Source organism: Setaria italica, chromosome I (assembly GCF_000263155.2).
Source record: "Setaria italica strain Yugu1 chromosome I, Setaria_italica_v2.0, whole genome shotgun sequence".
Lineage (NCBI taxonomy): Eukaryota > Viridiplantae > Streptophyta > Magnoliopsida > Poales > Poaceae > Setaria > Setaria italica.
In genome coordinates this window covers 31,851,431-31,876,771 of record NC_028450.1, presented here as the reverse complement: position 1 = coordinate 31,876,771, position 25,341 = coordinate 31,851,431, and the positions used below count along the sequence as shown (strand labels likewise).

General features: G+C 42.8%; 1 protein-coding gene across 1 annotated transcript; it reads right to left on the bottom strand.

Annotated features, from left to right (window-relative positions):
- Positions 1-623: 623 nt before the first annotated feature.
- LOC101783673 (DNA topoisomerase 1) lies at positions 624-20,767 on the bottom strand. The gene is made up of 21 exons (XM_004953105.3): positions 20,128-20,767; positions 18,613-19,658; positions 16,747-17,398; positions 16,580-16,666; positions 15,742-15,788; positions 15,199-15,308; positions 14,366-14,466; positions 9,509-9,601; positions 7,337-7,420; positions 7,136-7,219; positions 6,935-7,003; positions 5,392-5,451; positions 4,717-4,788; positions 3,456-3,563; positions 2,779-2,855; positions 2,504-2,587; positions 2,262-2,373; positions 2,084-2,173; positions 1,913-1,978; positions 1,742-1,837; positions 624-1,493 (listed from the first exon to the last, which is right to left on the bottom strand). The coding sequence occupies exons 1-21, from the start codon at positions 20,221-20,223 to the stop codon at positions 1,371-1,373; spliced, it is 3,357 nt and encodes a 1,118-aa protein (XP_004953162.1). The 5' UTR covers positions 20,224-20,767; the 3' UTR covers positions 624-1,370.
- Between the last annotated feature and the right edge of the window lie 4,574 nt (positions 20,768-25,341).

The window sequence follows — 25,341 nt, the reverse complement described above, 5'->3', positions numbered from 1 at the left end:
AAAATTCACAACATAATGTTACAAAAAAAAAAAGAGTTCGGATGGCACCAAGAGTATGGGACAAGGTTACTTTTTAGCCACATATGCGAAGTCGATCACCCAATCTTTTCGGGCTCAAAACCTGGTGTTTATTGTGACTTCAGTTGAGGTTGACTGGTTGCGGGGTTTGATAATCAAGCAAATTTGAGATTTCAGATCCCAGGGTCTCCAGTCCAGACAACCATGGTGAAATTGCCATCTGCATCTATACCATCATATGTTTGGACCGTGGATGAAACAATTAAATTGCACTATTAAGTTGTGATTATATACCTCAAGCGATTTACAGTGATGGCACGAATACGTACGATACGCTGTTTTTCAAAAAAAAAAAGTCTACGATACGCTAGGATGTCATGTCAATCCTGGAGATGTAACATTTATTTCTGCAGTCATCGCCTCCTTTTTCTAGGGCCGTCATCACTAATTTAACCACTGTTCGAACAAAGCATGGCAAAATGACCACTCCAGAGAATCATTCGCAAGCGATTTGCTATCCACCACCAGCCGACAGGTTAAATTAGTAAAAAAGAAAGGCCAATCACAGTGAAAAGAAATATTAAAACAAACAAAAACAGTGCAAGGACAAGTAATTTTTCAGCTGCGAATTGACGAATGGGTGTTTTGTTTGAGTCGCAATGCAGTTCAAGTAAACCCACACCACCCAGCACTACAAATGGGTGTGTTTTCTGAATCAAGAGAGTTATCTTCAGTACAAAATTGCAAGCATAGCTGGTAGCCTGGGACTTGCAAGCATGTATAAATTCAGCCTATTTCCTTCCATCATAGCAAGTCCTTCAAATTGAATAAGAAAAACATTTATTTTCTAAAAAAAGAAAAGAAAAGAAAATCGCATCATTCACCTGAAAAGAACCAGGGATGCTGCAAACAAAAAACGAGGTGACGATCTCTGTGAAGCACATTTGAACTGCAAGTTGCTGAAAACCTATGGGTGTATAATCTGGTTGGTTGTGTACGTGCCTTCTATACAACTGATGACGACTAAGGTAAAAAAAATGAAATGAAAAGATATGACCTGAATTTGGCTAGTTATGTATCACCCCAGCCCCCAGGGCCCAGGCCAGTGTGGAGAAATCCAGCATTAGTTATCGAATGTAAGGAAGCTTGTGAAGTTGCAGTTCATGTTCATGTTGATCGGCTTAATTGTCATAAAGAGCCTTGTGCCGACCATGCTGAAGGCCGAACCAATTTATGCCATGAACAGGGGCATCTCATGCTTTATGCTGACTGTCTCTGAATTTGCTGCACGGATACAACTCTGACCAACTATCAATCACACATTTCGGATTTTGCAATGAGTTTAGGCTCCATTAATGCCATTCAAGGGGTTCCTTTTTTTTAGCTTTCCCCTTTGGCCGACCAATCTGTCTGACACTTTTACCACTCAGAAGCTTCAGTGCATGCTCAAGCGTGATCTCCTTCGGGTCCATATTCTGTTATCAAACATTTTCAAGATATTATCAGTCTTGCAAGGAAAGTCTCCAAATTCACCAACCACGATAAAAAATAAATGCACATGAACCAATAAAAAGGTATCGAACTTTGAATATAAACATCTTTTATATTGCTCCAACACAAGGAATCGGACAATTATAGCTGATATGTTAATACATATATTAATGTTAGTTTGGTTTCTGAAATGAAAAAACTAAAATGTTATGATGGTAGCATTAGCATGTACCTTTGGAACTGCAGCAAGAGATCTCCTATGCTTGATGTTGTATCCAACTTTAGAATGTGTTATAAGTACAGGATGATCATCATCAGGATGTTTTCCCTGTAGGAAAATACAATATCATGGGACCCAACTCAACAAATAGCACCAACAGCTACAGTTCAGAGAAATGCATACCAGAATTTTGGGATATTGCAACAGCTCAATTGCATCTTCTAGAGTGACAGTGTCTATATCTTTGACCTGAAACAAGAGTTCAATAATAATTGTTTTGAGTTCCTGAAAAGGATGGAAAATTGTTGATTATGGGCTTCCTTTTCATTTAGAAAAAAATAAGGTAATAATTACCTCAGAAAGGGAAGCCCTTTTTGGATAGAGTCCCTTTTTATCCTCTCCAATCTGGACATAGTGACCATACGGACCTTGTTTCAAAAACACCTGTAGATTGAGCAATAAAGTTGTTACACACTTAATACACATTACAGATTTGCAAATAACAAACCTGAATGTCATAAATTGAGAATACCTTTTCATCGGAATCAGGCATGACACCTAGTAACCTGGGTTCAAAAGACTTAGGACTTTCCTCTGTGGGTTCAGTATCATCTTCTTGCTGTGACAATGAACGAGCTATGTACCTACAGTAATTAGACCAGTGCCAATGATCATCAACAATCAAGAAATAAACCTGGAACTCAAAAAATACATAGAAAGTGACAATGAGGAATATATGTATTCAATTTATAGAAAGGAAGAACAGGGTCATACTTGCATTTCGGATGTCGATCACAGCCTATAAAGTAGCCTTCACCATACCTACTTACTTTAAATCTCAGGGTTCCCTCAGAACAGCTGCAGGCATTGGAAACACACACACAAAAAGGATGTTGATAATTACAAACGTGAATGCATCACATAGTACAATGACATTGAAGGTTAGCCATAACAGAAACCTGAATGAATATTGCAAATATCTCGATTTCCAGTATTCAATATGTACGATCTATGGAAGATACCTTAAAAGTACATGTGACATGCATTACCTAGGGCAAATTCTACTATCCTTGTCATCATCAGGAAAGAGGATAGGACCAAATTTTTCTTCGAACATTCTCTCTACCTGCAATAATGTCAAATTTGGTTTTGAAAGTTTAGTGCTTGCAGGTACATCAATAGTATTAAATGTTCATGTTGAGCTCAGCAATTCCATGCTCCAAAGAAGCTAAAGCAACCTAATGCTACGCTAGACCATTGTGAAACTATCTGGCCTCAGCCAGTTGACCATGTTCCCTTTTGCCCCCAAGAAGTGTTCAGTCCTCTCCCAAAAATATTTTGGAGCTCCCTCTGCACATATGTAGGGTTCAACCAGAACTGTGTTGTGTTGGGTGATACAAGTGGACAGTTTTATATATCCACTTAACCAATATGCTTCAGCAGAGACACAGAGAAATATTATAGCTTGCCATTTCTCATGTCTTTTCCTTCAAAGCAAATGCAGACGCAACCAGTTTCAGGCAATACAGGACTAGGGATAAAATCCTACCAAAGCAAAAACCCTAATCTATGAACCACTACTTCATAATTGAGAAATGAACCTGAGATAGTTGACTTCAGTTGACGTGTCATTAAAAAGATTGATTTGATTGTCACCCAAAACCAAAACTAAGAGAACTTGCATCATCAAAGCACCAGCATACTCAGAAATTAAAATAAATCTTACCTTTCTGCCATCCAGTTTACTAGCATCTGCACAATATTTACTGAATCGTTCCCAGTAATCTTTCAGAAGACCCTTCCATTCAGTTGAACCACCAGATACATTGTCTAGCTATTAATGTCAAAGAAAAGGAACTTCAATACGATTTAATAACCGATTAATTTTGCATATTACTGAAAGGTGTTTTGTAAAGAATAAATTAAACGCTATTGGTAGCAATATAAAGTTCATTTTCTGATTGCAATAGTTTTGCAGATACCAGAGCTACTAGAAAAATCTTCAGAAATATATAATCATGAGGTAGTTTCTGATTGCCTTGCTTTAGTCCCATGCTTTTTATGGCTTCAGCTCATTACAGAAGTAGTGTGATTAAGAAATCATCAACTATACTGTTTTTTCCCAGGCATATCACACTGCAGTGTGAGCGCATTATGAGGGAAAAACAGGCCCAAATTTCCGTGTACTAGATATGTTTATACTGTGAACTTGTGACGAGCATTGTTTTCCTCATTACACTCACTAAAGTTTGTAGTTACCGTATTTTAATTCACATAGGGAAGCACAGAAAATAACAATGTGTACTGAAAATTTGACAGTCTAGGGCTAGGGCTAGTTTCAAGTTGCTGACGTGTCCTAAACAGTGCTGTGGATTCTCTGCAACCCTCAGCTCTCTGAATATGCCCCTCTCAACTGCCGCTCACACTTTAAATTGTATTGGGTTGCCACACCAAACTACTACAATATTTATTTATCTTCTATTATCACTCTGAGAAACCTGGTACTTGTAATCAAAGTAATTAGACTTATGGTAACAGTCCTCTTCATCTTGGAAAATTAGATTAATTTGCAAAATAACGTTTTCCTGATGTAACTTTTAATTTGGTTCCATTCTAGATTTATAATCGAATTATGACATATGAGGCATATAGAAGCAATGCTATCTTAGTATAGTCTTCATCATCTAACTGATATCTAAGTGCTCCTGGCATCCCAGGGTTGCCGGCCAGAGCAGCATGAGTTCATGACTTATGTCTTGAGTCATTTCCACAGTTATAATAACAATGTTGCTAATGTCTTGAATACAAGAATAATCATGAGCACAGTTAGAACCGTTCCAGTGCCCATTAGGATGTGCTGATTTCCTGAATTCTCATATTGGTTTAGTTAATATTTAATAGCAGTAGCCACCAACCAGCCAGCTTAAGCAGGTTTCTAGAACTATGGTATAAATCATATAAACTATAAAATGAGAAATGTTTACTACCTCTGTCTCCATGTTAGCTGTAAAGCTGTAATCAGCAACCTCGGAGAAATGGTGCAAAAGGAATGCTGAAACCTGAAAAATGAGATGACATTGAACACCAAAATTAGAAGGGAAAAAAAAAAGCAAACTCAGATAAATTGAAACAGGGCTGAGACAACGAGGCCTATAAATAACTGGCCTTGATATGGGAAACATGTAATTAAGCTGGGAAAGGGAAAGGGGGAGTGCCCCGTGCTAAAACTTGCGGAGTCTAGGGAAGGAATTTCTAAGCAACGGTAAACGCCACAAAACGCACAAGAATGTAATGGCAAGATGTAATCAGGCATTTTGCTAGCAAAACCATACAATGTACACTCAGAGATCATTAGAGATAAAGGTGAACTTAGATGTTTTGGTGAAAACTTGCATTGTTTACAAATAATAATAAGAGACAAATGAAATAGTCAAACAAAGACACATTGTACAAAAGGGTATACAAAATGATATACATAGGCAGAATAGATTATCTAATACAACATGATGCATTTAGCTGGAAGTATTGTTCGAGGAAAAAAAAAGCTAGAAGTATCGTCTGTCTTAGACTAGATGTACAAAAATTTGAGATGCTAACAGAGCTAAAGATATTTTGATCATATAGGATCATTCCAAAGGCAAATCAGGAAAAAAAAAACAAACCATTCGACCACGGAATTCAGGGTGCAGAACTCGACTTTTTATTGTCACGTATTTCCGGTCCTGAACAAAACAAGTATAGAAAATACCATTATCCTTGTGGAACAAGTCAGCACTAATGACAACGAACGAAGATAAGATTTAGTGCATAGTAATTTTCTAAAAATTTGCAATTGTTTTTTACCCATATGTTGTTGCTATCCAAACTCAAAGGCATAAGAGCGCTAGTTCTGAATGTGATCTTTTGGCATTGCTAAAAAGAAGTAATCGTGCTGCACTACACAAGTAGATATCCGTTTGGGGGAAAAAAATAAGTGTGCCTTTTTTATTGCTTTGTCCTGTCATGGTATTAGCACCAAATGCCAGGGAAATGCCCTATAATCAGAACTTTAAACTTATAATATAAACTTCAGCTTTAAGAAACTGTTAGTGATCAGGGATATAGAAAAGGAAGAGCATAAGGGAATGCGAAGGAGGATAGTATTAGCAGAGGGAATATGGATCTGTCCCTTGAAAAGGGCTCTACTACCAGATCGCCAGTCCATATACTCTGGTCCACGATGATTGGAACCAAAAGACTATGCTTATCCTAGCTCAACATCAACCTTAACCAACTTACATACCAACTTGAGACCCATGTTCATAGGCACTAGGCAATAGCACCACCCTCCCACCCCGCTATGTCCTGTCCCAGCCTAGTGCCTAGCGCCTAGCACCTTTTAGAACAATGCTTGATACAGCATGCCCTAAAAAAGAACTCAAACAACCTAGAAGGAACTAGGTGGCATTGTAAATAAGAAATAGGCACCCAAATTTGAGTTGAAGACAACCCGGACATGGGTGGTGGGAGTGTACACCCACAAACCCACCAACTGAGCTAGGCTCAGTACTCTACAGTCTACACCCAGACCCATATGCAGACCAACATCATTCAATTTCAACTGCAAACCCAAATGTCAAGTGTGACATGCACCCATGACAGGACACTATGAGACAGTATGGTGTGTGCTACATTTTGTGGTGTGTGCATGTAGTCTTTCCTAGAGCACACCTATAGGTGCGAAAGCAATCATGCAGCCATTGTTGTATCAGCTCAGGACATGTCTCGGTGCAATAAGTTCAAGACATCAGGGGTAATTTTTTTAAGTTAGGGAAGTAAGGTATATGATTCTATTAGTTGCGCCTTCGCTGGAAGAGATGTGCGCAGATCCTCTGCTGTGTCCAGGAAGGAACAGCACTGTGCGCAAGAAGGCAATATAGCCCTTCACTAGCCCCTTGAAATAGACCAGTAACTCATGCCTCAATGTATATTCACGCCTATATTCCCACAAAATCCAAGACAATAATAGTGCACCACTCTGACGGCAACTACATGAGCCACCCAGCACAAACTTGGCGTCGGATACATATTAGCGATTAAATATCCAGCACAAAAATCAACAGAATATGTGTAAATTAAGAAAGGTTATCAGATATACTTTAGGCATACCTAAATAGCCTTCCAATACCATGGTAAAAATAGTAGGGAAGTAGAATGTTATATCACCTGTAACACTTTCATTATAGATGCATAAGTAGATGGCCTTCCAATTCCAAGTTCTTCTAGCTTTTTAATCTGGAGATAACAGGCATAATATGAAAATCTTGTAGTAGTAGAAGCCAGTAGAAAGAACATTATTTTATTGCAGAAATGGACAATCCTCAGAGCAAAGAAGTGAAAAATAAAACATAATAGATTATTGCTTACCAATGCACCCTCAGAATAACGTGATGGTGGCTTAGTAAAGTGTTGCCCAAGATGCACATTAACTGGAGACACCAAGTCCTTAACCTGGAAGAAAGAGATGCGTTAATAAGATACTGCAATAGTTGAATGATTGCCAATAGCTCAGTAGCTTGAGAAGTAAAAGGAAGGGAATCGTCAAGCGATAATTCAGCAGCTGCTAACCTTTAATTTGGACAAGGCCTCAAAATTAGCCTCATGCACAGCATCTCCCTCGGAGTTGTCGCTGGATGGACTTGCCTCACTGTCCTAAAAGTAGAGAAGTTTCTTGTTATTGAGTTTTAAATTCGTAGACTGAAAAGTTGGCACATTTCTTCATAAAGTGCAATTGACAACCATGCTTCTGTTCAAGCCAAGTCCTACTCCTAACCATCAGCACCAAAAGGAGCTCAGTCCAGAACATAAAAAGCCAAAGACACTGATAAATCAGAACAAACTCATGCATTTCAGTACACAAAACTTACATGGCTACAAAATAACACAAATTATGTACTATGCAACAATTCGTGAATTCGATATAAAAATGTATTTTTGTGCACATCTGAGGCCATGAAGTGACCTAAAATTTGTCTTTCCATGTCCTAACCCACATTAAGAAATAATGAATTGATACTGATTGAGTGCAAATAGATTACATCTAGATAAGTGAGTTCGTCAAGCAAAGCATCAACCCAATAGCTAAGTAGAAAAATAAACGGTCATCTGGTGATACGTTTGCAATAGTGCATATCATACATAACAAATTCATGATATGAATGCCAACGACTAAAAGTTGCTTTCGAGGACATGTGTGCTTATCTTTTTTTACTTTGTAAAAGCTAAACACATTAGAGAAAACCAGCTCAAACTAGCAGAAAACCTTTCAAAACAAGGCTGGTTCATACCATTAACAGTGCATTTGGCAGCTGAGGGGAAGGGGCATGGGAATTAGTGGCGAGAGTTGTTTTGGAGGGAATTCCCTGAGAGTTTGATTTTTAGTCCTATTCCCTTGTTTGGCTTTTGGAGAGAATTAAGAGTGGGAGTTTAAGAGAGACTTCATATCCTTTCTTTGGTAGAAGTACATGATTAACAGTGTAGCTTAAGACAAATACCCACCCAATTACCACCCCTCCCCCAGGGAAGTGATTGATGGGAGTTTACCCCCTAAACTCATATTTCCCATCCCACTAAAACTCCCATGCCCACGAAACAAACAAGAGATTTTTAACCTCTAACATCTAAACTCCCATTCCCTCCCACTAATTACCTCCAACCTGTAAGCACACACTATTCCCTTTTATGGGCAGAAACATGTATTTTCCTTTGAGTATTGAAATCAGGTTTTAAACCACTAAAAGGAAACCATTTTCTGAAAGAAAGAACAAAATCTTGAGACACCATCCAAAGTGCCAGTAGAAATGAACCACCCTCTGGTATATAGTTCTCCAACAATGAAAACTTTGATTCATAGTGAAAAGGGGTCCTTTAAAAAATAGAGGTACTACTGTTTCAAATAACGACACAGAGAATCACTTAACCTCATTTTCTAACCCTTATAACAAAAGAAAAAACAGAAAGAATAAAAAAAGGGGATGGGCTAGTCCAATATCCAATGTCATATTGGCCTAGGCATACTGATCCATATCTATATATCCCGTCAGAATCAGATATATATTTTCCATATTATATAAATGTCTGGGCAAAAATAGCAGCAGATCAGACAGATAGTATGTTATTTTTCTCAAACATGCAAGTGAGCTGTGTATCATTATATTAAGAAGGAAAAAGGGTGTAGAAACCATACAACACTACATACTCTCACCATATAATAAGCTTGCACATACTTGCCTTTTGATACATACAAAAACCGACCTCGACCAGAACTTTAGCTATCATTTGGCATGGGGGCAAGGAGGTGAGATACACCTCGAGTCCCGGCCAAACCCCAGAAGTGCAATTCATCTTAAAGAGTAGCAACACTCCATTTAGGTTAGGCAGATAGTATCTGATCCGGTTATACTTGTACCCCGAAGTAAATAGCAAGCGATGTATATGATAAACGCTATACCAGAAAAGTAATTGGCCCCTGAACCATCAAACTTTATCATTGATACATTCCATAGATCAAAAATGTCATCAGGCAACTCGTAGGCTGAAAGAAGTAGCATAAGCTACGGTTGTAAGGCCACCTTAAGAGCCAACCAATGCATTTTCTTAAGAAATTCAAGTACAGCAAAGGAAGGACTGCAACGGTAACTGCACCATAGAGGATTTCTAAAATCCATAGAAGATGCAGAAAGCGAAATCCATAGAAGATGCGGAAAGCAAGTGTACAATAATTATACTTTTAGAACTTACCCCATAGACGGCTTGGTATCCCTTGAAGTCCAGTCTTGATGCAGACGAATGAAAACTCATGTCTCCTTCAGGAGTTCCAATATCCACTTGAATCTACAAGCATGTAGTTTGATGGAACGCTTTAAAAATTAAAATTTACACATACCACAGTACAAAGTTCCATGCTAGAGAATGAGGATGTCACATTTGTTATGAATGCAAAGGAAAAGCGGCAGCGCAGCAGTTATTTTTTTAACCCTTGCGTGCTGCTGGTACCCGGAAACCTGCCCGCGTGCTGAAGAACAGAGCACACAGAGAGGGTGCAAAGAACCAGAAAATACAAAGCAGCACGAGGGTTTTTTTTTTACAGATGCCTTATCTCTTCACGTGAGGACCAGGCAACGGAGGCAACCACGAGCAGAACAGCACGAGCGAGTCCTCCTTCACGTGAGGACCAGGCAACGGAGGCAACCACGAGCGGAACACACGAGCGAGTCCTCCATGGTTCCGCACAGCACGCCCGCCGAGTAGCAGATTGAGTTGATGGGCTGGCGGCTGAATCAGCGAACGAATCGACGGGCTGGCGGACGAATCGGCACGGGGTGGCAGTCCAGCGGAAGTCGATTGGTCGGCGGCAGTTGATGAAACCGGCAAAATCGAACCGATTGAGAGGCTGCAAGATGAGGCAACGCGGAATTGACGATGTGCTCAAAAACAAAGAGCAAAGCCAATTCAATGGGATGATTGTAGAAGGCACGTAAATGCTACGTGCTGAAAAGAAAATCGCCTAGAGCAGATTCTAAGAAAATCTAAACACTAGTTTGGCTCTGTACCATGTTATGAATAGCACTTGTATTCAATATGGGGGCTCTAGGCCCAAATATATGCATGTGCAGGTATTAGGAAATATGCACAAAACCCCTTATACAATGGGGAAAATACAAGAATACATATACATCTTACTACACCATATGTGTTTAAGCAAATGTTTTTATTGAAGACAACAGCTGAAATGAAGTTTCTCAGCTGTGCTCGTACTGGTAGATGGCAACAATTGTAATCAGGGTCTTAGTTACACAAAACATATAAACTATGCAAAGAAACATGGCTAAATTAAGTTTCACAAACCAACCAGTTAGCTGAAATCTCATGGTGAAATCTCCAGCATGTTGCCTCAATTAGTGTTAGACAATCCGTGTACGTGGTGTATGCATGTGTGTATTGGGATGGGCCCAGGCGTCTAGCGCCGGCCACCCCTGGTTGGTTAGAGGGATATGAGATCTTGATTGGTGTTGTTTCAATAAATCTCAAGATCTCCTCACCCCTATATATATGTACACCTATTCCTCTATCAATCCAATCTACTATTACAAGCATCTTCATTGCTTTCATGGTATCACGAGTCCGGGTTCTTCCTGATTCACCTTCCGCACCCTAATGAGCTGCCTCCGGCGCCGCACCTAGCGCGCAGCCACCAAGCGCCGCTCCCTCCTTCTGCCGCGTTTGCCGCGTCCACGCCATCCGCGCGTTGCCGCTCCAGCCCCATGTGCCCGTTCTTCGGCGCCACACCCATGGCTGGCACCAAGCCCGGCGCCTCCGTCCCCACCCCTGGCGCCACCTTCAACCTCAACGACGCTGCTCCCCTTGATCCCGCCGCCGCCAAGCGCGCCGAGGAGGAGCGCGCCAGCCAGGAGTGACTCGCCCAGGAGGCTCGCGACGCCGCGATTGCTCGAGCCGAGGCTTCCGAGTGCGAGACAGAGGCTGCTAACAAGGAGCGTGACACGGCCATCGCTCGCGCCGCCACTACCCGGGATCTCACCGCCCGCGAACGCGCCGAGGCGAATCCACCCCCACCCATGCCCGAGGGGAATCCCGACGATGACGGCAATGACATTGACTCCGTTGCCTCGGACATCCCCGTCCGCGAGGCTCTCCTCCAACACGAAGCTGCTGCGATCATCAACCTCCACGCTCAGGTCGTGGCGGTGCAGAACATCCGCGCGCTCGTTCCCCTCGTCCTCGACGTCACGTCAACATTTTTCCCCAACTAGCGCGAGTCCTTCCTCATGACAATCGGGAAGTACTCCCTTCAAGGACACGTTCTCTCCGACGTGGTCACGCCCGAGTCTCCGGATTGGGTTCGCATGGACTGTGTCGTGCGCTCGTGGCTCATGGGCACGCTCTCCAGTGAGCTCGCCGACACCATCATGGAACGCGACGCCATCGCTCGCATGACTTGGCTCGCCCTTGAGTTCCAGTTTCTCAGCAATCGAGAGACGCGGGCTCTCTTCCTCGACGCCGAGTTCTGCAACTTCTCCTAGGGGGAGCTCTCTATCACCGACTACTGCCGCCGCTTCAAGGCCATGGCTGACTCCCTTCGTGACCTTGGTGAGCACATCACGGACCGAACCATTGTCCTGAACGTGATTCGGGGCCTCAATGAGCGCTACAAGGATGTTGGCCGACACCTCTGGCGCAGTTGTCCCTTCCCCATTTTCCTTCAAGCGCGCAACGACCTGCTTTTGGAGGAGCTCACCATGGCCAAGACGGCGTCTGCAGGTGCCTTCATCGCCTCTTCCGGAACCGGTGGCTCCGCCTCTAGCTCTTCCTCGTCCGCGCAGCCACCCAAGCAGCAGAAGCAGCAACCCGCCTCCGGTTCTGACTGCGGCAAGCGCGGCAAGATGGGAGGCAAGCGCGGCGGCAAGGGCAACACCGGTGGCTCCAACAACAACGGTGGTGGCGGCGCCGGCGGTTCTTCCCCAGACGCAGCCGCCCCTGGTGCGGCCCAGACCGCCACCTAGCCCAACTACCATGTTCCGGTTCAGATGTGGCCTGGCACTAAGGCCCCTCCCAGGCCGGCGTGCCCCCCCCCCCCCCGGGCCACCTCCGTAGCACCAGGCATTGCTAGTCCAGCAACACCAACAGCAAGCCCTCGCCACCCATCAGCAGTAGCTCCTGGCAACCCAGCAACAGACGATGATGACCCAGCAGCAACCCCACGCCCAGCTGGCCGACTCCCACGGCCAGTGCGCCATCCCGCTGTCGGGCTACTACAGCCTCATGGCCAATCTTCCCGACTGGGACCAGCAGATGCTCGCCTCCAACTTCAGCACCATGTCGCTTCAGCAGCCACCGCAGCAGGATTGGTACTTCGACTCCAGCGCCACCAACCACGTGACATTCGATGCCGGTATCCTTTCGCATCCCTTCACCTCCAGTTCGGTTTCTCCATCTTCCATTATTGTTGAAAACGGCAACCTGCCCGTCACTTCTACTGGCACCACCACCATCTCACATAAGCTCCGCCTTAATAATGTTTTTGTCTCACCGAATCTTATTAAGAATCTTATTTCCATTCGCCAGTTTACTTCCTATAATAACTGTTCTGTGGAGTTTGACCCTCTTGGCTGTTCTGTGAAGGATCCGCCCTCTCGGAGAGATATCATCCGATGTGATAGCTCCGGTCCCCTGTACCCGCTCCGTCTGCCGGCGTCTTCCTTCCCCACCTCCTCGCTTTGGCACCGGCGTCTCAACCATCCGGAACATGAAGTTTTGTCTACATTTGCGCGCTTGTCTGCTATCCCTTGTAATAAAGGCACCGGTGACTCTATCTGTCATGCCTATCAGTTAGGCCGCCACACTCGTCTCCCGTTTCATGTGTCATCATCTCGAGCTACTCATAATTTTCAGTTAATTCATTGCGAACTTTGGACCTCACCTATTGTTAGTGTCTTAGGTTTCAAATATTATTGGTTATTTTGGATGATTGCTCACATTATTTGTGGGCGTTTCCTCTATGGCTAAAATCTGACACTTTCACCACCCTCGCAAAAATTTTTTTGCCTATGTTGCTATACAGTTCGGCGCTTCACCACCCTCGCAAATTTTTTTTTGCCTATGTTGCTATACAGTTCGGCGCCACCATGAAGGGAGTCCAATGCGACAACGACCGCGAGTTCGATAACTCCAGCGCCCGCACGTTCTCCTCACCCACGGCACTCACCTCCGTATGTCATGCCCTTACACCTCTCCACAAAACAGTGTTGTCTACGTGTCTTCGAACCCCGTCCAACATCAGCGCACCAAACATGTGGAGATTGATCTGCATTTTGTTTGGGAGCGCATCGGTCTTGGTCATGTCCACGTCCTGCATGTTCCTACCACTTCTCAGTTCGCTGATGTCTTCACCAAAGGACTGCCATCTTCGGTGTTCACGGAGTTCCGGTCCAGTCTGAATGTTCGACGCATCGACAATTCGGCTGCGGGGGCGTGTTAGACAATCTGTGTACGTGGTGTATGCGTGTGTATTGGGCTGGGCCCAGGCGTCTAGCGCCGGCTGCCCCTGGTTGGTTAGAGGGATATGAGATCTTGATTGGTGTTGTTTCCATAAACCTCAAGATCTCCTCACCCCTATATATATGTACACTTATCCCTCTATCAATCCAATCTACTATTCCATGCATCTTCATTGCTTTCAATTAGGTCTGTGAGAAGGACACATACTGGGCTGCGATTGCTTTTCTTATGATATATCAATGCGCCAGTAGGACCGCTTGACTAGATGGCTTTAATACCACACTGAATTTTATACATCATATTCACCCAAAAGCCTAGTGCTAATGATATTGGAAATGTAGGCAACATGAGAACAGAGGTGCCTCGTTAATCTACCAGAAATTAAGGGGAAAAAAGAATAAACTTCCTAAAACTGAAATATGTTTCCTCAGCTAGAAGCACTTGCTGGCTGCTGCAAATTTCTCATATGTTTCAACTTATTAAGGTTTTCCGTAGCCAATAGAACTTTGTTTACCATAACTTATAACCATCATAAAGAACAAAATCAACCATAGGGAAAAATGAAGTGCAAGAGTAACCAACCAGATCAGTCCTGGAAGCTTCCATTTGGCAAGCCATTGTCCTTTTCCATATCAGAGTGTACAGTTTTAGAGAATCATCATCAAGTACTCCAACCAAAGATGCTACAAGATATATAGTGTTGCAAACATATATTAAAAACAGACATAATAATGAGTGATATCATTTTCGAAATAAATTAGAAAACTATATATATGTAAGGTGCTCATGCAATCCATTGTCTTTTCCATATTAGAGTGTACAGTTTTCGAGAATCATTATCAAGTACTCCAACCAAAGATGCTATAAGAGATATAGTGTCGCAACCATATATTAAAAAACAGACATAATAATGAGTGATATCACTTCAAAATAAATTAAAAAAACTATATATATTTAAGGTGCTCATGCAATCGAATAGAAGATGCTGATTGGAGCACAGATATTGCCATTATCAAGTGGGGATGGTCATTTATAAAGCATGTTCACTACAGATTGCACAACACAGCAACCTCAATAATACAAACAAATTCCGAAGTGCAATTTTCATACAAGTGTTATTCAAATCTCTGTTATATAATAAAGGAGTGTACAAGGCAGAATTACGAGGCATGAATTGTACAACATATTGTTCATTATGAAATGTGGACCACAAGAAACCAACCTATCATAGCACATCATGTACATTACTAACAACATTTTGGTGATGATTCTTGAATATGAGATAATAGAATTATAACCTTCAAAGGGCAATATGCATGTACCAAAGCTTACTCAAAATTGTTTGCTAGGAAATAGTTAGCAGTTGTAACTGAGAAAATGCAATAAATCAACAAAACTACAGGGTAACTCATTACATGGCAACCTCCTTATACTGGTGGGCCTAATGGCTTCATGGGCTTCTTGAGCATTCTTCACCTTCTTTAAATACTTCCTGATGTCCTCTGAAGCATACTCTTGACCATATCTGAAGAAAATTCTAATTAACAAGAAGAATGCTGGCCACAAACCATATTCAGATACACATCATTACATCAGGTGCTAGAATCTCAAAACTAGAGCGGAATACCACCAATCAACAACTTGAAATGAATCAATCAACATCTTGAACCCTCTTATCATGTCATCAAAGATCTTCAGAGTCCAGACCAATTAAAGATTTTTAAATTACTCGGCTATTTTTTGAATAATGTGTCTTACATTTGTAGGTTTCATCTAATAAGTCTTAAACAAATATGAGCGACTCTAAAAATTTCCACTAGTATAAACTAAATCCCATAGGAACTCAACCAAATTATTGGATTAAGCATTAATTACAAGTTAAAATGGAACAAGAGAAATTAGCACCCGTTAAAATTAGAAAGAGACTTAGCAGCTACTTTAGAGAGAAAGTTGTGGACCTTTCTTTGACTAATGAACGGATGTCTTCTGCAGCTCCATCAGAAATCTTCAAGGGGTGAAAGGAGAACAAACAAGTCAACACACTATTTAAACAAACAAACATCAAGTATACTGGACTTCAATAATCTCTTATTGACAACTTTTTGGAAAATCTCACATCAAAGGATAGACAGAAGCATCCGTCATGTAGCATTGCATCATATATTTAGACCTTAGTTATCTAACTTCAGTTAATTTGGCATGCCAGTCATGAAATGTTTCATACAAGAATTTTACTGAATTAAAGTTTCAGTGTAGTTATCATCTTTTACTCCTTCCATCACAGATAAGTGGCATTTTAGAAATTTACATGCTCTCTGATCTCCATAACGTAAATTTGAGCAGTATATCGTAAGATGTTAGGAAAAGTGCATGCTAGTAACATGAACTCTTTAGGCAGTCTAGTTTTGACTATGAACTCTGAAACTATCAACTTTGCAGGCTTAAACTACTTGAAGCCTATTAATAACACCTAAGTGCCAACAAATGCGTGGTTATGCAGTAATCATGCAAAAGAAGTGTTTTGCTCAAGTGAATGCATCATTTAAAGTTCCTACTGTCCAGCTTCCTACCCACTGATTTAATCAGAAGGCTTACACATGCACCTGAATGCTGCAGAATAGTTTTGATCATTTTAAAGTAAACGCACTAACTTTAGACTATGACCAAACTAGATGATCAATTTGAGATTTTCAAATAGAAAGTAAAGCAGAGGGAACAAAGACTTGTGGAACATACGCACACACCAATAAACAAGGTAAAACTACTTGAGTCAACAAAATGTTGGGTGTTACTTACATGGAACCCATCAGTTCTCATATATGTTATTAACCCAGTCGCTTCTTCCGAGGAAAGGTTGATACCCTCATAAAGCTTTTGGGCAACCTGCAGTCATATAATGAGTTGCGTCAGCCAACTGATCACTACATATAAATGCGCTATATAATGAGTCTAGCAGAAACAACCTTCATGGTATACCCTGCAGTAAAATGTAGTTTGTTTGCTGCATCCTGCTGGAGGCTGGATGTAATATATGGCATCGGGGGATTCTTGTGAATTTTACTTCTTTTAACACCTAGAACTTCAAACTGAGAAGAATGAATCCTCTTTTCTATAGCTCGCGCTTCTTCTTGAGAACATATGGAAAGTTGATCCAACTTTTTTGAATTCAGAAGCTTTATACGGGATGGAATGAATGTTCCATTTGAAGGATCTGCAAAGTGGGTTTTGAAGTCTGTCTGTACTGTCCAATACTCTTGTGGCTTAAACTGTTCTATTTCAGCTTCCCGATCACACACAAGGGCCAAAGCAGAAGATTGGACCCGTCCAGCTGACTGGCAACCAGGCAACTTCCTCCACAGAAGTGGCGATATGCCAAACCCAATCAGATAATCAAGAGAACGGCGTGCAAGGTAAGCATTAACCAAGTCCATGTCAATATATCTCGGGGCCATTAAAGCCTTTTTTATTGCATCCTCAGTTATTTCTTGGAAAGCAACTCTTGCAACAGTCACATTGCAGCTTAGTGCGCCTTGCTGTTCAAGCATTTCTTTGATGTGCCAAGCAATTGCTTCACCTTCACGATCAGGATCAGATGCAAGAATTAAATTTTCTGCTCTGGAGAAAAGAGAAGGGCATTGGTAAAAAAAAAACAGCCATTACTCGCAACACAAGGGGGAAAATCAATCAGCAATATGTGTGCAGAAATATCGAGCTTTCATACTACTAAATTAGTTGAATTCAGATTAATATAACTACCATTAGTACAAGCAGAAGTCGGGTCTTAAGGAAAAGTGTTAAATTACATAGTTCAGGTGGGCAAAAGATATGTTCAGATACAGTTCAAGCTACGGCTGAGGCCATTCTTTTACCATCCTAATGGAAGATATAAGTAAAAGATTAAAAATAAACACAACCAGATGAACCACCATCACAGAAAATTTTTACATTCCGCAACCACAGAACGTTATTCATACAGAATTTAGTTGATTTACTTTCACGACATGTATACTCATAAACATCAGACCAACAAGTAACACTCAAGTATATTGCGTCAACATACACATGATGACAGTGATAATCCAATAGTCCAATCACAAGAATAATGTAAGCATACAAAACTGGCGACAGTGATACTTACATATAAGAACATAAAAATAAGAAACCAGAGCACAAACTATCTGCAGGGAGTACTTAGCTATAGAAACTATATTACCAAATGAACAAACAACTAATTTTTTTCATATTTTTCTAGCAGCTGCCATCAAAAAGTCATAAAGTTGGGATGCAGCATAATAATCAGGAGATTTACTACAAATTAATTGTTGGTCCACAGAAATATATACGGCATTTGTAATTTGCAAATCTAGTTTATGCTAAGGTAAATAGTCTCCGTTAGGGTCTAGGCTCAGCGTTAAAAATAATACTTTCAAGAACCAGTAACCTTAATTCAATAAAGTTAAGAACCACATAATGCAAAAGGTTATTCTTTGTTGCCACTTGAACTGCAAAAATTATGGATTGGACATTGGAGCCATGAAAATGTGGCTTTGAATACAATAAAAGATTTTGGAGGCAAACATCCATGCAAACTGGAACATATCAAGCATTACAGCAAACTTCTACGAAAGGCCTATGTGATATTGTTTTTGTCTATAACTCTCTATGATTGGAAACACAGTAACTAATGTGTGTAAACCTTTGAGGAAAACAAATGTGGCAGTGTTTCGACAGAGAGAATGAATATCAAATAACCAAAGAGTATCTATGTTTTATGTAAACAGAAAACATGTGAAATGATGCATCCATACTACACACTTTAAGAAACATACCCTTTTAGTGCTACTTTAATGCTCTTAAGGTGTGTCCAGGCAGCAGCAGGCACCTCCCAGACCATGCTGAAGTCATCATCAGGGCGGACGGATTTTGACCTACCTGCTAAATCTCTCACATGACCATAGCTTGGTACCACTTCATACATGTCCCCAAGGTAATTCTGAATAACTTTTGCTTTCGTGGCTGATTCCACAACCACAACTGATTTGGCCGTGGGAGGATACAGTGGTACAAGTGGCTTTGCCTCACTATGAGAACCATCATTAGAGGTTTTCATGCAAATCTCAGCTTCAGATGACACAGTAGAAGCAGCAGACACCTTTGCTTTTGACTTTGACCTATTATTCACTTTTTTCTCTTTAGAACTATCTGCACCCTTTTTGGATTTAGAATTATCAGCCTTCTTGTCTTCTTGCTTCACACTATTACTCTCAGTCGTCTTTGTTGCAGCGTTACGAGTTCTAGCAAATATCCTCTTTTTCTTGGTATGTACTTTCTTTTCTTTCATATCTCCATCAACTTCCTTTTTGCTTCCTCTAGAACTCTTCTTCTTGACAGTGTCAGCCTTAGCATCAGTAACACTCTTGCTGCTGTTACTAGTAGATCTTGAAGCTTCGTCAGCAATGGTACTACATGCAGCTAATGTGCTTTGTCGTTTCTCAGATCTGTGAAACAAACTGTGTGCAACGCTTCCATCTTCCCTTCTCATATTTAGGTTTCCGAATGAACTCTTATTTTTAATGAGAAACCTTAGCTTTTTAATGCATGCTGTTGAGAATGGTCTTGAATTACCAATATTATTAGCCTTCAAAGCAATTCCACAGTTGTCTGTGGCTCTGAAACATATAGAACTATGCTTGCCAAGAAGTCCAGTAGTAAAAAAGGCACTACTCTTGGGCCGCAGGAAAACCCTGGAACTATTTCTTGAAAATATTTGCCCTGCTGAATTGCCCCTGAATGCAACCCCGCACATTTCACAAGGACGGAAAGGTGAAAAGGGCCGGGGGGCAGAAGAATATCTCTGAAATGCCCCGAATTGAAGCTGTAAAGGCAACAAATAGACAACACATAAGGAACAAGCAAAGCACAAATTAAACAATTAAACAAAGTATAACACTGTAGAGCCATTGTATCATTCCCTCTCATCTTCAGCCGTGTTCTTAGTTGAGCACCTGAGCTTAATCTTATATCAATGAATTGATGCAAACGAAAGAAAAAACTGGTGACTGAAACAGTTGCGCCACGTTTCTGTTTCTTGCCCGTCAGGATTTTGCACATTTGGTTGCGCAAGGGCATGAGATGTCATTATTTGACATAGTTCCCGCAGAACTCAGCAGCTTGACAGAGCTATCCCATCAAAGGGAGAGAGAAAAACGAGAAAGCTTTGCATGTGCCTCACGGGCAATACAACGAACAAGTGGCGTTCACGCCTCACCATCCAACGCCGCACCACCACGCACCACATAAAATTGCGCATTGGATAAATTCTCGGCAGGGTGGGAGTCGCTTACCATTGCGGGGGTCGGCGGCGGCAAGAGCGCGTGGGTGACGGCGCGGTGGCGCTGGGCGCAGCCGTGCGGGAGGAGGCGGCGGAGCTGGAGCGCCATGGCCAGCGAGGCCGTGGACGGGGCGGGCGGGGGCGCGCTCAGGCGAGGAGGGCCATTGGTTTCGGGTGGGGTTTAGCTAGGGTTTTAGGCGAGGTGGGAGTGATTGCTAGGTGGATTGGAGGTGTGGAAGGGAAGGAAGGGGGGAGCATGCGGCGGAGGCGGAGCTGTGGCAGGGGCAGCAGATTAGCGGAAGCGGCGGCCGGTAGCGGAGAGGCGGCGGAGGCCGACTATGGCCCTGTTTGGGGGAGCGGAGGGGAGGGACGTCGGCGGCCGGCGAGGAGGGGAGGGGCGGCGGCGGCCCGAGCGGATGGGATAGGGGAGGGAGTCGGCGCGGCGGGAGAAATTTGTTATTCCGCCATTATCATTATCAGTAGTGGGCCTCGCCCCAAATACGGTACTGCAAATGGGTTTCGTTAAATTGCCACTACGAAATGCTTCATCTTTTTTCTGGAGACAGCTGAAGAGGAGTTAGAGGCTCATAGACGGACTGGTCGAATTGGAAATCGAAGAGGGGATTGTGATCCTTGACATCGGAGAGGGCATCGGAAGAGGAGGGCGCAGCAGGAAGAATTGCGCTAGCTGATACCGTGAAACATATAGAGAGCCAACGAATCTGGGCGCCTGAAGACTCGGTGCAGTCCGCGGGAGCCGGACTTTGAGGTAAAGCAAAAGAAAGAAAAACGATAGAAAACGAATTGTTCGAAGCAATCACTTTGTGCCAAAATCCACCAGGCAGGGCTTTCCCCAGCGGCCCGGCCCAAACCAACCTAGTGCTGCATGAGTTTCAGGGTGCGCTTGGAATTTTGGATGGGCCTAATAAGACAGTAAGCCAGGTCTTTTTTTCGCTGGCCCACAATAAATAAGCTCCATCATGACGTCCTTCCAAATTCCCGTCTGCCGTTTTGGTCGTTTTGTTGAGTCAGGTTGTTTCGGCTCCCCTGCTTAAAATTTGAAAACGGTCCACTTGATCCTCTCAACTTTTGTGATAGACCGTTTTTAGCTTCCTTGATTTAGAAAATCGGATTTTTAACATCCCTCAACTTTTCAAACCGTTCAAATACCCTCAACGTGATGCCATGTCTGCTGCAAGGGAGTAAATTGGACTGCATTTACTGTTTATGGGTAAAATTGATATATTTTTTAGAAAAAAGGTATCTAAATATTTTTTGAAAGAATATATAATGGGTCCATAGACCCGGGTCCCCAACAGGACTACTTTCCCACGACACTTGGTCCAATAAAAAGCACAATAACAATGTGTACCTGGGCCTGCCCAACTACGCACAGCCAGGCCGGGACCACGATTCGGTCACCGACCGGCTCCTCCGACCAAGAGGCCTGGTTGGCGCCGCAATCAAAGGGAGCCAGCCGAGGGTGGGACCATAGTCCGACCCCGACTGAGTACTTCCAACCAAGCACTCCCGGCTGAGAGCTCTCGACCTAATCCTCCGACTGGGGGACTTGTCGTACCACTTGCGCTGACCTCCCCGACCGAGGACGCCCGCCCGAAGTAGGCCCAGGGTGCACGTCTGCGCAGTGTGTCGTAAACCTACCCGCTATGACGTGGTGGCCTAATGAGGAGAACAGGGACCGAGAACGGAGGCTATACCGTATTGTGGCGGAACCGTCCAACTTAAACTAGTTTAAGTGCGCCTAATCGCTGTCGGAACAGCAATTATCCGAAACGCACTTAAAACAGTATAAGTTCGGTAGTCCGTCGAGTGTCCCTATGACTCCTCGGGATATCCACGACGTGTCCCATAGCCATACATCAGGATCGCTTCCACGATGGAAAGATATCAACAAATATTACATTTTTACACATAAACCGAGGTGCGAATTATTACAGACCATAGTTTGAAACAAACTTAATAATGCAGGTCAGAGCAGTTCTAAGAGTTTAAAAACATAAACCAGTCCAGGTGAAAGATAACCATCTGAGTTTTATTTCTAGGGTATTGTGATACTCGTAAAAATACCCTAGTTCCTCGGGGCTTCTTCCTCGGCGGACTCCTGTTGCGGCTCTGAAATAGCAACGAAGGATTCCCCTGAGGGGTACTCAACAAGTAATAGTTTTTCCGAAACTGAATGATAGTTGTTTAGTGTACTGGCTGACTCACATTTTGCTAAAAGAGCTTACTAAAAATGAAACCTTAACTTTATCTTTTATTTCAGATTGAGTTGTTACCTAACCAGTCTAGATGGCGGAAAAGAAATATTTTTGCAATCAATAGGAATTAAGTCATACAACATATTAATTTCGGAAAAACATTACATTCACTAGATTACACTACGATGCTTAACGGTGATCAAGTGCATTCATAACCGAGAATTGCGGCGATACGGATCAATTTACATCCTGCAAGAGAGCACCCTGACCACCAGCTATGTACAACTGTCCAGGTTGTACATAACGACCTTTCGATTAGCGTACCCAAGGATTGGGAATAAGACTACCCGAACCTAGGGACGCACCCCCACATGGGACCCCACGTCTGGCCCGGTCTCCATGTGAGTTTCAGGCTATGCCCCTGCCATTCTCCAGCACGTCAAGCACGGGTATGAAATATTCCCGATCAGAGAGTCAACTAACCTACCGGGCTTTACTGGTCCCATACCCAGTAAGCAACCAGGTGATATTCACTTGATCAAAGGTTAAGACAACGATCGGGCCTTAACCAAATTAACTTAGCAGACAGAACTAACATCTCTAGCTTCTGTCGGCCTTTCAAATTCCAAGTTAACTTTCCTTAACTAATATGTATGACCCAACAATTTACCTTAGAGCTAAGTAATCAAGTTGTTTGAAGTATCTAAGCATTGCTAAGCATGGGTTAATTACTAATTATTAAACAAGTGGCAAAGATGTCCTCTAAACAAGGTAGGATCATGCACAAGAATAGGTTTCAATCAACTCCTAGACTTAATGCATTCATATGGAAAATAACCAATAATTGGACACATAAAATAATAACTCCAAAGTAGATAAGTATGAATGCACCGGGGCTTGCCTTGATCTGTAAAAATGTTAGTGTTGTCCGACGGACTGGCTTCACAGAGGACCAATTCAACAATCTCCTCAAACTCTGAAGGTCCTTCAGATAATTCCAAGAATTCCCCTTCTGGAGCTTCGGCGTCTACGATATAGTACATGCAGGGGTTAGTGATGCAACTTTTTGAATACAAGACTATACAACTTTCCTTCATGATAAAGTTGCAAGCCAACAGGTGACCACACAACCTATCATGATAAAGTTGCAAGCCAACACTACACTACCCAAAAAGATTAACCCACCCTTTTTATTTTCTTCACTAATCCTACCTTAGGCCTTTTCTTTTATTTTTAGAAAGTATTAAAATTATTTTCTAATCTAAAAACTTAATTCCTATGGGTTAATAATAATTTGTGAATATGAAAACATTATTCAATATTTTATGCATTTAATAAAGGTTAAGTATTTATTTAAATACCTTAATGAAAAGGCATTAAATAAATACCTAAATTTTATTATTTTTCCTAAGGTGTAAGAATTTTAATGCATAAAGGAAAATAAAATAATCCTAACAAAATTGGTTTTACTAATTTTGGACTTCTAGACATTTCCTGTGATTTAAATGGTGAAAACCAAATTTACACTAATTATCTATAAAAGGAAAAACCTAAGATTATCCAAATACCCCCAACCCAACTCTTCTCACTCACATCCTCCCTACCCTCTCTCTCTTGCGCTGGGCCCGCTGAACCGGCCCAACTTCCCCCTCCCTATTCTACCCGCCGGCCCACCTCCCCTTCTTCTCTCCCTGGCGCGTGGGCCCCCCAGCGCCAGGCCTTCTTCTTCCCCGCGCCAAAAGCAGGACGCGACAGGGGCGGCGCGGCTCAATAGCCGGCGCCCCTCCGGCGATGGGGCCGGGCTGGTGAGGCATCCCCAGGCCACGACGCACCCGTGGGTAGCAGCGGCCCCCCGGGAGACGGCCGGAGCTGGCCTCTCCACGGCGGTGGGCGGCTTGACCGATGGCCGGCCGTGGCCAAGCACGTCAACGACACCTACATGACCTTTGACTCCTCCTAAGGCTTCCTAGCAACCTACGGACTTACCCAAGACTTACCACAAGGAGGGAAAGTGGCGGCAAGGAGGAGCTCACCGTGAGTAGGAAGTTGGCGGCGGCGGACGAAAATGGCGGCTGCTAAGAGCTCGCCGGTGGGAAAACTGGAAAACGGGTAGGCTCGGTTGTTGGCAAGGTGTTGGTGGGGATGTGGGTGAAAGGAATTGGTGCGAGAGGCAGTGGAACGGCGAAAATCGCCCGACGGCAGTAGCTCGGCCGTGTTCTGCTTGCGGGAGTAAAACCGGTAACGCGGTAAACGGATGAGAGCGGCGGCGGGAGCAGTAAATATACGAACTTTTCACTGCTTGCATGAGTGCCATCGTGGCCTAGCTGTAGGCTTGCGTGGGTGAGGAGGTGGCCCTATGCACCGCGCTGGACAACGGGCGAAGACGCCGGCGGCGACACGTCTCTGTTCTGCTCGCTTCCCTTCCCTTCTCTTACTCCAAAAGTTCAGACCTTCAAAACGGTTGATTTTGAATCCTACGGTCCGAGAGTTCTTTAAGCAAACCTGTAGATAAACTTGAGTACTTCAATTGATATATTAACTTTCACCCGAGATAAACACTCTAGGGTTGAGATCTTTAAGCTCTAAGTTCAGGCAGAACCGAACTGTTCTGAAATTGATTCAGTTCGACAATTACTGTAACAGGGCCATTTGCCCTCCTTTTGACTCGATTTGAGTAGCTCAATCTTACTCCATAGAGTTCAACCATCAACCATTCATGCTCTACAACTAACAAGAATTCCATTGCACATGAACTCATATACCTTTTGCACTACATTTCTTTGAAATTTGCCCCAAACATAGTCAATCACTGCTGTTTCAGACTTAGCAAAAATCCATTTCAGTGGCTAGGCCAAAACTGCCAGAGTGCTGATTTTGAGTCTCATTTTAAATTTGATCCCTCCACTTTCTCTGATCAACAACATTCTACTAAACTTGTCTAAAGATCATACTTCAGTGCTGTTTAGACACCTTTGCTCACTTACTTAGAAAATTAGGCAGAAACTAAT